Here is a 13222-nt window from a genome sequence, read left to right as displayed (position 1 = left end):
GACTGGAGGCACATAGACTAAGGAGGGGGTTATTACAATAGCCCAGGCCACCAGCGGGTGAGGACAGCCTGAACTAGGGTGGTGGCTGCTCTGGAGAAGAAGAGGACTGATGCAAGAGATAATGTGAAGGTATGATGGATAAGAAATGGTCATGGGTTGGATATGGGGGATAAGGAAGAGAGTAAAGAGTCAAAGATGACTCCAAGGTTGCAAACCTGCATGACTGGAAGGATGGTGGGGGTTCCCAAGAAATCTGACTCAAGATGAGTCAACAATATGATAAGGTAGCCAAGAAATCTAGGATGTTCTAAGGTTGTAGTAAGGAAGGACCCAAATTCAGGATCATTATCAATGAGATCTCATGGCCAATTATGGGCACCATGTTTAGGAAAGACATTGATGAACTGGAGAGTTGCCCTAGGAGGGCAGCCAGGATGGAGAAGGGCCTTGGAATTATGGTTTCTGAGGTGACTTCCATCTCTGAGATCCTGTGAAATACAATTATAGGAACCCTAAGGCTCTAGAGGTCCAGGAAGGGTCATGGAACAGGGAATATCAGAGCTAGGAGAGACCTTAGAATAGGGAATGTCAGAGCTCAAAGATACCCAAGAATAGAGAATGTCAGAGCTGGAAGGGACCTTCAAATCCTTTAGAAGCCCTCTCATCCAATTGGCCAATTTTGCAAAGAAAATGGAAGCCCATCAAGAAGTGATATATCCATGTCCAAAGAAGTTAATATCTCTAACCCACTGGTTTGTGGGAGTGGGTACACACACACACACACACACACACACACACCCTTGGGTGAGAAGTATCAAAGAGAAAGAGGAAATCTTGCACATATACTTACACCACAATTTCCTCACCCAACCAAGCCTTGGATTCAGGACACTCCCAATACTGTGACATGCTGCTCTGCCTTTTTTCTTCCCTGTATATTTCTGGATCAGAGAAGGGGATAGGAACAGGGAGTTTGTGGACAGAAGATGACCTTCAACCATTCCAAAGCTGGACAAACATTACGAACTCTGTTGTCCACACTGTGGCCTTGGGCCCTGGGCAAGGGGTCAGTAGCCTGCCTGGTCACTCCTCCTCCTCCATTCCCTCTCTGTCCTTGGGATGAGACCAAGATCTGGAGCCCATGTTAGAGGAAGAGTCCAAAAATGTCAGAGCTGAGAGAGCCCTTAGAACATGGAATATCACAGCTGGGAGGTATCTTAGAAGTGAGAATGTCAAAGCTGAGAGAGACCTTATGAAATGTTAGAAGCCATTTCATCCAATCCCCTTCCTTTTGCCAAGGAGAAAGTTTAGGCCCATCAAAGGCTTGGTCTACCCAATAAAGAAAAGTATAACACAATTCTGTCCAGTCCCCTTTCTGCTTCTGCTGTGATCCATTAGACTGTGATATCCTTGTGGGCAGGGGACTTTCTTTTACTCTCTTTGTACCCCAGTACTTAGCACAATGCCTGGTATATAGTAGGTGTTTAATAAATGCTTACTGACTACCTGACTAATGGTAGCAGAGTAGCAGAAAATGGGAGGGGGAGCAGAGAGGGCTAGTTTATCAGTGCCTGCAACATAGTAGGCAATTAGCAAATGCTTGTTAACTGGCTCTTTTTAGACTCTCTTTTAGACTTTAATACTGCTGTCTCCTAAATATGGAATCCTTGACCAGTGACCAAATAAGGATGCTACCAGAGGAAATTAGTATCAGTCTTGACACCCTGCTATAAATGTGAGACACTTGTGTGTCCCACTTGCAACACCTTGTGATACTTAGCACCCTGCAACAGCAGCCTCCTACAGCTAAGCAGTCCAAATCAGCTCTCTTCCTTAAGCCTCCAGCCTACAGAAAGTTAACAGGTCACTCGTGGTTATCAACCACCTCAAAGGGAGTTGCAATGGCAGGATTGGCCACCAGGTAGCACTCTCCTTAAACTGCCAAGTTAGTAGCAATCTCGCATCAAGGCTTCTTAACCTTCAGTAATGGCAGGAAATGTTAAATTTCGGTTAGAAGTTATTGCGGGGTGTGTGTGAGCAATTTTCCCATATGAGGTCACAGACCCCCTAAAATCTTTCCATAGACCACTGGAGGACCCTAAATTAAGAATCCCTGGCTCAGATCATCCAGGAGCATGCATGTAACTAACCTTCCAAAAGGTTGCAGTACCCCTATAGGCCACCAGGGGACGCTTAATTGGCAGGTGCCTGGACCACTCTCCATGGACGTCAAGGATACAGTTTCAAACAGCAGGGCTGAGCAGGCTCAGAATTTAATCCAACGGGACGAAATGGAAAGTTAAATGTTACAAAATCTGCAGCTCTAGAACCCCATGTCTAGCCTCTCAAACCTCTCACATTCACAAAAGTCAGACACTTAGCATGCAGTGATCACATAATTCATGGAACACAGCATGCAAAATATCTCAATATATCTCAAAATATTTCACTCCTGACATATTCAAACAGTTTTTAGTGATTAAAAATAGGATATAGACAGAAGAAACGACACAGACACAGTCTATAATAATTTCATACAGAATTTTAACTGATGCAAATAAATTTCTATTAAAAAGAGACTGCAAGAGACTGAAAAGTATACTAGCAGTAAACACTAGATTTATTTGCTTATGGAGAAAGATGGCAGGCAAAGGCAATACCAGTCTAAAATATGTGATCAATATCATTTCATTAAAAAAAAAGCAGTGGAGAAGTAAAAATCATTTTTAAAAAAAGCTCAATGAGAAACTGAGTATATTAAGCAGTCATCCTGAAGGCATTTATGAATTAAAAGGAAGGACAACAAACAGAAGAAAAATTGAAAAGATCTGCATTTTTTTTTACAACAAACCTTGGTTCACTATCAAAGACAGTAAAGCCTCTACACTTGAACTTTAATGATGGATAGACTCATAGAGGAGGTGGAAATGGCATTAAAGTGAACAAAGATGGAAAAAGCAGCTGGATTGGACCAAGAGTACGTGGAGGACTTTCATGTGGGAGATGATACAATGACAAGGGGCATTGAAGGATTCAAAAAGTGTTTGAAGAAGAACATACAAAAAGTATGGGGGGGAAAATCTCAAAAAATCCCCCTCCCCAAAAAAGGCGACTAGAGAAATATCGGCAACTATTAATCTAATGCTCATTTTCTTATTCATATAATATTTTCATGAGAATCAACTACACATACATTGGAAGCATCCTCAATGAAGGCATTAGTACGAACTGTCAGGCTTTCAAAAGCAACATTCCACAGTGGAACACATCTTTATGATTACACCAAAAGACTTGATAAATATAACATCCCTGTATTTAATTTTTTTAAATAAAAGTATTCGTTTCAGTAGAGCAAAATGTCTCTTTAAAGCCTCTCTTCCAACAAAGCACCTTCCATCTATACATCAAAATTTTTCAAAATCTGTTAGCAAAAATAACTTTGTTCAACAACCCTCCAATCATACACATGAGGCAAGACATGAAGCAGTCACAGGTTTGCTCCCCAATGGGCTCCAGTGTTGTCATAGAAGAGACACATCAAAGAATCTAATACAGGATGTTGAAGAGGGAGTCCTGAGGGATGGTGAGTTCCTACCAATGTTCCTCTTTACAGATGGCATTGTGCTGGTTGTATCAATATTGGAACACTGCAGAACCTCTTCAGAGAGATCTGTAACCATTGAAAGGAGTTTGGCCTAACCATAATCACAAGAAAAACCAAGTGGATGAAAAATGTCTGTTGTTCAGATTAAAACATGCAGCATATATCATCAGTATAGACTTGCCCGTGAATAGGACTGAGACAGATATTACCAATGAACAGTTGAGACCAGAATTCAAGAAAAAGGAATGTGGGATGGATTGTCTGCAAAAATATAAATATGCTTTAATAATTCCAAATTCTCCCTGGAAAAAAAAGGCTCATTTTTCCCCACATCAATACTCTACTGCAGGTGTTGTTTTTTGACTGTTAGCCATGGAACAACACAATTTCCAGTTCAAACTTGTGTGAGCCATCTGCAACACAATAAAATATAGAACTTTGAAGGAGAATCCATGTAAAAATATAGCCAGGGAAATGTATGATCAAAAGAGAAGACAGGATAGTCATGTATAGAGGGAGAGGGATAACAGGTGAACAGCCCTGCTATTCCCCTGATATCTGTTTTGATTTTATCCATATAAGTTATGTGTATTCACATGGGTCTGCCTAGATGTGGCTTATAGGAAGGCAAGAATAAATATTTCTAACATCTCTTCCTCCCTCACTTCTCCAGGGAAGGCTTTGATTCCTTCTAGGAAGGAAAGCAGAAGGTTGAGGCCAAAGACTGGCCACTTTGCTCTCCTCAGATACAGGAGGTACCAGACCAGAATTACATTTATCTGCTCCTTTAAATATTGTTAATTGAGGGGGAGGTAAGTTTAAGTTCAAGCTACACTCCTGATTACTATTTATTAATGGGAAAGGAGGGTTCTAAGCTACATATATCCAATATTTAACTCCCTTCTCACCAAATGCCAGATCTACAGTGAAAACACATAGCAAATAGCAAATAAACCCACTTATCCAAACAGATAGCAAACAGAGAGAGGGCTGATGGACTCAGAGTGCAGAGTTTCTTCTATTTTTTTTTTCAGATGTAGCTATATCCAATGTGGGAATCTGTTTTGCCTAGTTATCCATACATGCAATGAGTTTTGTTTTTCTTGCCTTCCCAGTAGGTGGCGAAGGAGAGAGAGAAGCTTTGGAACTCAAAATAAAATAAAAATAATTTTTTAAAGGACAGTGTCTCTTCAGCTTGAAGACTCCCAAAGATGAGGATCTCACTCCCTCCTACATTCTCACCACCTCAGTGCTCTTAAAAATTCCTTCCTAGTTCTATCCTTTGAGCCCATGAATAACAAATCTCATTTGTCTTTTACAGGAAATCCTTTCAGGTACTGAAAGGCATCTCTCACCTCTCCATCCCTTCACCCTTGCACCTCTCAGTTGGCTTTCTCTCACTGGGCTTCCCCTCCAAGTGCACCTGACTTAGAGAATCTCCCCTTCCTCTGCCCCCATCCCACTCACCAGGAGCTGAATGTCTGCTCCCTCCAGGTCAACATACCCTTAAAGGGGCAGGAGGAGAGAGGAGTCAGATCCCCTCCCACACCCCGCTCCACTCCAGGGTTCCCCCCGCCCCGTATGCTTCCCAGGAGAAGAGATGAGACACACTCACCCCCTGAGCCCTCCTGTCCTACTCCAGGGGAGCAAGGAGCTGGGGCTCCTAGGTCAGGGAAAGAGGGAACATTCCCAGCAAGGTGGAGTTTCAGAATCAGTTTCACTTTCTCAGAATAACCTGGTGACAAAATGTGTGTCCTGAGAAGTGACCTGTCTTAGCTTACCCCTGACTCATCCCTCTGCTGAGACGGTCCCTCCCCCATCCTTCCCTCCCCCAAGGCAGACCTAAGGCTCTTGACCCCACAGACATACACACCTATGCCTGCGCACCCACCCCGCCTCCCAGGGATGCTCATGCGGTCTTCCTCTCTCAGCACCATCATTCTTAAGATCATAGACCAAGGAGAAGGGTCCCCAGTGGCCATGTAGTCCAGTCTCTTCATTCAATGCTCTGCCTTTCTGGGGGGAGGGCCCAGACGAGCTTCTCTCTCACCTCCCCCCTTCCCAGACAATTCTATGTCAGCACCACCTTCTTTCTTGGGCCTCAGTCACCCTGACTCCCGCCTCAGGACCTCTCCATTCCTATTTGACTCCTGTCCCCCTCCGTGTCTACACCAGCTCTCCCTCCTCTTTCTCTCTGACCTCTCATGCCTTGATAACCTCCTGGCCTCCGTTGGACCCCCCTCCTCAGCATTTAATCCTCCCCAGTGTCCCTGCCACTAACTACCATAGAATGCCACAGGCCCTCAGGACATAGAAAAGAGAATGTCAAAGCCAGAAGAGACCTTGGAACACAGGACATCAGAGCTAAGAGGAACCTCAGAGCTTAGAATGTAGAACGTCAGAACTAGGTGGCACCTTAGAATATAAAATGACAGTGCTGGGAGGAACCTCAGAACATGGAATGTGGAACTGGGAGGAACCTTAGAACGTAGAAGGTCAGAGGTAGGTAGGAGGAGCCTTGGGACATAGAATGTCAGGACGCCCCCTGATTCTGTGCCATGTTCTCTTCCCTCTATGTCTCTGGGTCAGAGAAGGGAGTAGGGGACAGGGAGTTTGTGGACAGAGGATGACCTTCACCCACCTCAAACCTGAACAAACATCAGAAATCCTGCTGTCCACACTCTGGCCTTGGGCCCTGGGCAGGGGATCAGTGGCCTGCCTGGTCCCTCCTCCCCGCCTCCCTCCCCCTGTCCTTGGGATGAGACCAAAGGCTAGGTAGGGGCTATGTCATGGGAAGGGTCCAAGAATATCAGAGCTGGAAGGGACCTCAGAGCTGGGGGGAAGAGGGGTGCAGGGGGGACCTCTAAGAACTTCTAGGCCATCTTCTCATTTTACAGATAATTAAAGCAAGGCCCAGAGAAGGGAACTAGCCCCTAGATCTTTGCAACCCTTGACCAGAGAATGATTTTATCTAAGTCTGCAATCAGCTCTTCCCTTCTTTGCAAGCTTGGGCTAAAGGGAGAGAACTCAGACACTAAAGAAAAGCCAGGGAAGGCTCAGATCATCAAATCGAACCAGTTTCTTTCCCTAGTGAGATCCTGATCCGAGGCCCAGGGTCTCTCGGGAACTCAGGTAGGGTAGCGATGGGATGTCAAGCTGGGCCAGGCACCAGGGGATGAGCAGGAAAGGCTGTGCTGACGACAGGGGGGGCAGAGAGAGGATGAGGACAGAGGTGAGACACTGAGAGGGACAGGCTGGTGGCAGCCAGTGCCAAGGGGCGGTCCTGGGCCCTAGGGGAGGGGCCCACTGAGCATGTCCCCCCCACATACACCCTTGCTTCCTCTCCGGGGAGCCCAGCTGCCGAAAGATACAAAGCCCCTAGAAATGTTTTTCCCTCAATTGACCTGCATCAGGGGGCCCCCCATTCTGCTCTGGGTTCTGGTCCTGGCCTGGGCCACAGGTAAGGTTTTGGGGGTAAATGAATAGATGGGCACCTGTACCCACCCAGATCTATGTGCGTACGTCTGTGTATGTGTGATCTCACATGTGCAAGTGTGGGGGTGAATATGTGTTTAGCTTACTTGGTTGGTCTATAAACAAACTAGGGGAGCAGAGAGAGAACGCTGAGCACTAAGTCAGGAGGAGCTGAGTTCAAATCCTGCCTCTGACATTTAGGATCTGTGTGACCATGGTCAAATCTTTCCCCTTACCAGGGTGCTATCCTCATTCGCAGAATTGTCATTTCTGTTATGTTGGCTTGGCCTACCCATGAGCAATTGATATTTTTCCAGTTGTTTAGATCTGACTTCATTTGTGTGAAAAGTGTTTTACAATTGTGTTCAAATAGTTCCTGGGCTTGTCTTAGCAGGTAGACTCCTAAGTATTTTACATTGCTCTACGGTTCTTTTACATGGAATGTCTCTTTCTGTCTCTTGCTGCTGGGCTGCTGTCCTCATCCGCTGGCTGTCTCCACTTTGTCCTGCCTGTAGCTTAGCTTGTCAGGACTGAGCTGTGCCCTCTTTGGTCAGAGGTTTGTGACCTCCTTGAGAGCAGGGGCTCCCTTCTGCCTTTCTGTGTACCCCCAGGGCTCAGCACTAGGCCTGGTACACAGTGGGTGCTTAATAAATGCTCATCGGCTTGCCTTGAGGGCTATGAGTGCTTGTGACCTCCCCTAGGAGGAAGCACTCAGAGAGAAGATGGTGGGTAGGGTGGAGGCCCTGGGGTGCCACAAGGAGGTTGGGGGTAAGGGAATGACAGGCTGCCCGTGTGGGTAATAATCAGAGGTCCCACGGTTAGCTCCATTTTCAGTGGGTCACGAAGATGAATTGCTGACTACCCAGCAACCTGAGGAGGACAGGGAGGAAGGTTGGAAGGTGTCCCGTTTCTTCTGGAAGACAGTAGAGCCCCTGATGACCAAGGCCAGTGAGAGCTGGGACTGGATCCGGTGAGTGCACCAGGACCCCAGGGCTCCTAAGAGATCAGAAGGCCTGTGTCTCTCTCTAAAGATAGAAGGGAAAGCCTAGACCCCTGGGGAATCAGAATGCCCTTGGCCTCTAAGAGGGTTTTCATGGAATCGGGGCTGGAAAAACTGGATGCTTCAGTGAATGAGGGAGGGAACCCCAGGAATAGGGGGCCTAGATACCTAGGTTCCTGAGGGAGGTTGGTGGAGGGGGCCTGGACCCCACCTCACATCCCAGAGAGGGCAGGCTTAGAGGATCTGGACGCCTGCATCTCTAAGTGGGCTGGGGGGCTAAAGGGAGTAGGCCCCGGGGTGACTTCCTTATCACATTCATAGGACTCCAGGCCCTGTCCGAGGCTATCTTCAGACTTATTATGAAGACCATCTCAGTGGCCTGGGCCTCAGAGCCCAGAACTGGTTCCGTACTTCACAGCAGAAAGCCCTAAGTCTCTGCCCCGAAAGATTCTGTGGAAACGATTAGAGCCGATGGGCTAAGAAGCAAGAAACCCAAGTTCTCATCATACCGGCCATAGAGTCAAATAAATGACTTCCCTTCTCTAGGCTTCCATTCTCCCCATTATCAAGTAATTGTTGGACTTCTGAAGGTTCTATGTTCTGACATTCCCTGTTCTAAGCTCCCTCCCAGCTCTGACATTCTGTGTTCTGAAACCCTTTCTAGCTCTGACTTTCTGTTCCAAGGGCCCTTCTAGCTCTGATATTCTGTTCTAAGAGCCCTCCCAGTCCAGACATTCCCTGCTCTGAGACCTCTCCTAGCCCTGAAATTCACTATTCTAAACTTCTTCCCAGCTCTGACATTCCCTGTTCTAAGCTCCCTCCCAGCTCTGACATTTTCTGTCCTAAGGGTCCTTTTTGCTCTAACATTCTTTATTCTGTGTTCTATAATGTTGTGTTGGAAGGGTCTTCACAGCTAGGACATTCAATAACGAGCAATTATCTGTAAAACAATATGTCCTGCCTCTGTCAGTGTCCACAATAAAGTCTAGCCTCTTTCTCTTTGTCTGTCTCTCATTATCTTCCTCGTCACCAGCCACCCCACCCCACCTAATTAACTGATAAAGGTCTGAGTTGAGCAACATCTCGCTCTAGAATGTGCCCTATCAGGAAAGGGAGGGCTTGGGTCAGGGCATCTGGAGGGTCTCCCCAGCCCAGTATCCCCGAGAAATCAGGTAGATGTGGGTGGTGGGGGTTGCTGATAGGAACACCTTGGGGATATAGGGGACAGGACAGAATTCTAGTCAGCAAGATTCTTTTAACTTCTTGCCTCTCAACCGTTTCCTGCTAGGACTCAGGTGTCCATTCCCCCAGTCCACTGTGAGGATTCCAACACCCAGCCCCACTGGGGGCCAGGATACCCCTCAACTATCTGGGGATCCTGGTCCTTCAGTGACCCCAGTAGCTCCTGGGAAAGAGGAGGGCCCTCTGAGCTGCCTTGATTTGGGTCTTCCCCCACCCCCTACTCCCACTCCCCACCCCCCAAACCCAACAACCCTCTGTTGTGTTGGCCTGGACTTTGAACCGGGCTTGGGGGTGGTAGGGAGGTGGAAACAGGACATTGGCTACCTATAAAGGGCCTGACCCTTGTTCTGGGCTGATAATCAGAGACAGATCTGGGGCTTCAGGTGAGGGCCTGGGGTGTGCCAGTTGGCTTGGGTGAGGGAGAATGGGGAGTCGGGGACACAGGTAGAGGGCCACGGATCTTAGATATCCAATCGGGAATGGTCTAGACTGTGGAGTCCAGGTACCGCTAGTTTTGCAGATGAGGGCTAGAGAGAGAAACTCACTCTGGCCAGAAGCTTTGGATAGTCAATTCATTGGGCCTAGAGCTTCAGTGAGAACAAAGAATGTCGAGCCACAAGTGACGGTAGGGATAATCAAATCTAATTCCCTCTTTTGAGTGTAGGGGGAAATTAAGGCCCGTAGGAGAAAAGGGATTTAGCCAATGCCTGGAGGCAAGAAAAGAACTCTCTCTCTAAATGATGGCCTCTGGTCTTTGCGCCCAACCAGAAGCCGAGGAAAAGGAAAATTAAGGAGAGAAGGGACCTGAAGGGAAAGGGAACGGCCAGGGAGAACCCCAGAGATAGGGAGGAGAGGGAGGGAGAAGAAACACCAGGAGGCAGAAGGGGCTCAGGGAAGAGATAGGGAACAGGAGGAGAAAACGATCCCTCGGGGGTGAAATGATCTCAGGCAACTGAACAGGGGTCTCCCTCCTCCTCCAACCTCATTCCTTCCTCTGATTTGGTCCCGACGCCCCTAGTTCTCCCTGCCATCATGAGTACCAGGATCCGCCCCACCCTTACCTTCTTGCTGCTGCTGCTGGTGCTGGCCTCAGGTGAGTAGGACTCAGTGTGGGGTGGACAAAATGAGGGAGGGGTGCATGCTCAGGCCTCCTCCGGCCCTACTTCTCCCCATCCTCAATGTTTTCTCTGATCCAGATTCGCCACTGAACTGAAATTCTTTCTAGTTCTCCCCCGGCCCAGTTCTTTCCCTTTCCCCATCCCGAATTCTCCCCTGCCTCCTCTGCAGCCCTTGTCCCTAACCCTCCTCCTTCCTCAACTTTCCCCACCGCCTCTCATTCCCTCCTGATTCCCAGTCCCTGTGTCTCCATCCAATTCTCCTTTGACCTGAATCCCTCACTAACCTGGTGGCTCCATGCCATCAGGCCCCAGCCCCACTGGCATCTTTCCTCCCAGCAACCCCGGCTGCCAGGCCCCGATTTCGACGAGAGGAGAGCCCTGGCCTGCTGAGCAAGGTCCAGAGCCATATCTTTGACTACTGGGAGTCTGCCAAAGCCAAGGCCCACGAACTCTATGAGAAAGTCCAGATACCCAGAGTTGATGAGAACATCAGGTAACTACACCCCTCACCCAGCCCAACTGAGGCTTCTTCGATGCCCTCTCCGCTCTTTCAGCCACCCAGGTGGCCTGTCTCCTCTGGTTCCCCAGCCCTCCAGGGATACAGGCATCCAGGTCACCAGCCCCAAGTCTCCCTCTCCTTTTAGAGGAGTTCAAGCAGCCAGTCTCCTTGTCCCCAGATCCCCTACCCCTTCAGAGATCCAGGTACCCAGGCCCTCCATTCCCTGCAGAGACTCAGGCACCCAATTTCCCAGCCCCCCAACCTACTACCCCTTGAGAGCCCCAGACATCCAGTCTCCTACCTCTCCCTCCTCTCCCCTTCCCCCAGTCTCTTCTCCCTTCAGACACCCTGTGAGGGACCCAGGCCATCCCTCAGCCCAGCCCCTTTCTTCCCCACAGGCACGTCTATGACAAGGGCTCAGAGGCCATGACCACGTACACTGGGATTCTGACAGATCAGATCTTTCACATGCTGAAGGGGGAACAGTGAGCCAGTGAATGCTGGCTCCCCCTTATCTCCAACCCAGGCAGGTCCAGCCTGAGGCATCACTCCCAGACTCCCCCCTAATAAAACTGTATAAAAGAGACCAAAGCAGCTTTTTCTGGGTTGTGGCGACAGGGTACAGTTGAGGCTGAGGTATCAGGACCTCTGAATCTCTGAGCCCTGAGGAACTGGGATCATAGGGTCCAGGAGTAGGGTGGAGGATATCTCCATGTCCCAAAGCCTCTTGTTACAGACGAGTCACAGAGCTGCCAAGGTGTACTGCAGGGAATTTAATAGACTCATAGACCTAGAGCTGGCAGCGACAAGATGAAGAAACTGAGGCACAGAGTTTGAGTGACTGCCCCATCAAAACCAGAGTCAGGATTTGATCCCAAATCTTCTGAGTGCAAACCCAGCTCTCCACGCTGGGAATTCCCCAAGCTGATGAAATCACAGCCAGACAAGAAGAGAATGTCCTAAGCTCAGTGGAGACAATGATGGTGGGAAAACTCCGTAAAACAGACGCTACTTTCAGGGAGCTTATAGTCTGGGAGACATGGATGTGCCAAGTGTACAAAGAAGTCTGCTACGTGGGGAGTAAAGAGAAAAAGGGGAGTGGATGAGGGGTACAGGGGTGGGAAAGAATCGGATCAAGTGCCTTATAGGGAAATCTGGAAAGGGAGAGAACACTTTGAGTTGGAGGGATCTGGGAAGGCTTCCTGGAGGAGTCTGCCACCTGGAAGGTGAGGACCCAAATGCCTTGGTCCCTAAGGCACATAGGGGGATGGACACTAGCACTCATAAGGGGCTCAGAATAGGAGGTCTGGATGCCTAACAGAGATTGGAGGCCCGACTTCTCTTTGTTCTTAGCTGAGGTGGGAGTTGGGGGACCAGATGCCTGAGACTTTAGTCCTTGCGAATTCTGGGTGGGGAAAATGGGCTTCTAAATTCCTAACAGCTACTGGAGGGAGTGGGAAGGTTGGGGTGCAGAACCCCTGGATCCCTGAGGGAGAACTTTCTGGACGAGAGCATCCCTAGGGCCCTTGCTTAGACAATGCCAGAGGATAGGATTCCTGGGTCTCTGGATGGGGGTGGGCTTCATTTAGGCTGCTTTCCACATCCTCCCCAAACTGAAGCCAGATTTCTCTCTGCTAATCCTCTTAACATTAATCTCCAGCCTCTCCTGCAGAAATCCCTGCAGGGGGGCTGCTCTGTTTAGAAGGGAGAGGGGGTTGGGCTGTGGCCTCCCCCCTCTAAGAGGACACAGCAGTGTGGTTCCGGGAAGGGCAGGGGGCCCCCGGAGGGGGATCTGAGCGTGTCCTCAGAAGGTCCCCAAGTTCCCAGCCTGAGAAGGGGGTGGGGAGTTTGCAGGATGAACAATCAATCTCTCTTGTGTCCTCTCTTGGCCAGCCCCTTGTCCCACAGCCAAAGTAAACACCCCAGGCGGCTTCCTGCCTGGCTGTGCCCCTTCCCAAGCCCCAGGACTCCTTACTGTTCCAGAACTTAGAAGGCTGAAATCCCAGACCCCTCCTCCCTGCCAAGACTCAGACATCTGGGTCCCCTGCCTCTGCCTTCTCAGGGACCCAGGGGTCCTGGTCCCCCAGATCCCTCCTGCACCAGGGACCTAGACATCCAGACCTTCTGCCTTAGAGCCCCAGAACGTCCTGGGGACCCAGGCTTATGGGCTCCCAACCCCACTTTTCTCCTCTACCTCTCTCCCTTCCCTTCAGAGGCTTCCACCCCTGGGTCCTGCTAACCCATCTCCTATTCTATCAATCAATAAATAAACATGTACTAAGCAC

General features: G+C 49.0%; 2 protein-coding genes across 4 annotated transcripts; both read left to right on the top strand.

Moving 5' to 3' along the window:
• Positions 1-6866: 6866 nt before the first annotated feature.
• APOC4 (apolipoprotein C4) lies at positions 6867-9079 on the top strand. 2 transcript variants are annotated; one of them, XM_021004058.2, is made up of 3 exons: positions 6867-7064; positions 7913-8048; positions 8400-9079. In XM_021004058.2, the coding sequence occupies exons 1-3, from the start codon at positions 6917-6919 to the stop codon at positions 8542-8544; spliced, it is 429 nt and encodes a 142-aa protein (XP_020859717.1). In that variant the 5' UTR covers positions 6867-6916; the 3' UTR covers positions 8545-9079. The 2 variants fall into 2 exon arrangements, with proteins under 2 accessions (XP_020859717.1, XP_020859716.1); XM_021004057.2 differs by having other exon boundaries at positions 6891-7064; positions 7901-8048.
• A 521-nt stretch (positions 9080-9600) lies between these two features.
• APOC2 (apolipoprotein C2) lies at positions 9601-11521 on the top strand. 2 transcript variants are annotated; one of them, XM_021004060.1, is made up of 4 exons: positions 9601-9703; positions 10339-10413; positions 10775-10931; positions 11336-11521. In XM_021004060.1, the coding sequence occupies exons 2-4, from the start codon at positions 10353-10355 to the stop codon at positions 11424-11426; spliced, it is 309 nt and encodes a 102-aa protein (XP_020859719.1). In that variant the 5' UTR covers positions 9601-9703; positions 10339-10352; the 3' UTR covers positions 11427-11521. The 2 variants fall into 2 exon arrangements, with proteins under 2 accessions (XP_020859719.1, XP_020859720.1); XM_021004061.2 differs by lacking the exon at positions 9601-9703 and adding an exon at positions 9739-9945.
• Positions 11522-13222: the final 1701 nt, after the last annotated feature.

This window comes from Phascolarctos cinereus, unplaced genomic scaffold (genome assembly GCF_003287225.1).
Source record: "Phascolarctos cinereus isolate Bilbo 61053 unplaced genomic scaffold, phaCin_HiC Scaffold_726;HRSCAF=1367, whole genome shotgun sequence".
In the NCBI taxonomy this organism is placed as follows: Eukaryota; Metazoa; Chordata; class Mammalia; order Diprotodontia; family Phascolarctidae; genus Phascolarctos; species Phascolarctos cinereus.
The sequence above is the reverse complement of the archived record's forward strand: the minus strand, read 5'-3'. Positions and strand labels throughout refer to the sequence as shown.

Coding starts and splice junctions, on each gene's coding strand:
- APOC4 (XM_021004057.2), top strand. CDS start 6,917: ATGTCCCCCCCACATACACCCTTGCTTCCTCTCCGGGGAGCCCAGCTG. Junction 7,065..7,900: donor GGTCCTGGCCTGGGCCACAG/GTAAGGTTTTGG, acceptor TCCCACGGTTAG/CTCCATTTTCAGTGGGTCAC. Junction 8,049..8,399: donor GAGAGCTGGGACTGGATCCG/GTGAGTGCACCA, acceptor TCACATTCATAG/GACTCCAGGCCCTGTCCGAG.
- APOC2 (XM_021004060.1), top strand. CDS start 10,353: ATGAGTACCAGGATCCGCCCCACCCTTACCTTCTTGCTGCTGCTGCTG. Junction 10,414..10,774: donor GCTGCTGGTGCTGGCCTCAG/GTGAGTAGGACT, acceptor CTTTCCTCCCAG/CAACCCCGGCTGCCAGGCCC. Junction 10,932..11,335: donor AGAGTTGATGAGAACATCAG/GTAACTACACCC, acceptor TCTTCCCCACAG/GCACGTCTATGACAAGGGCT.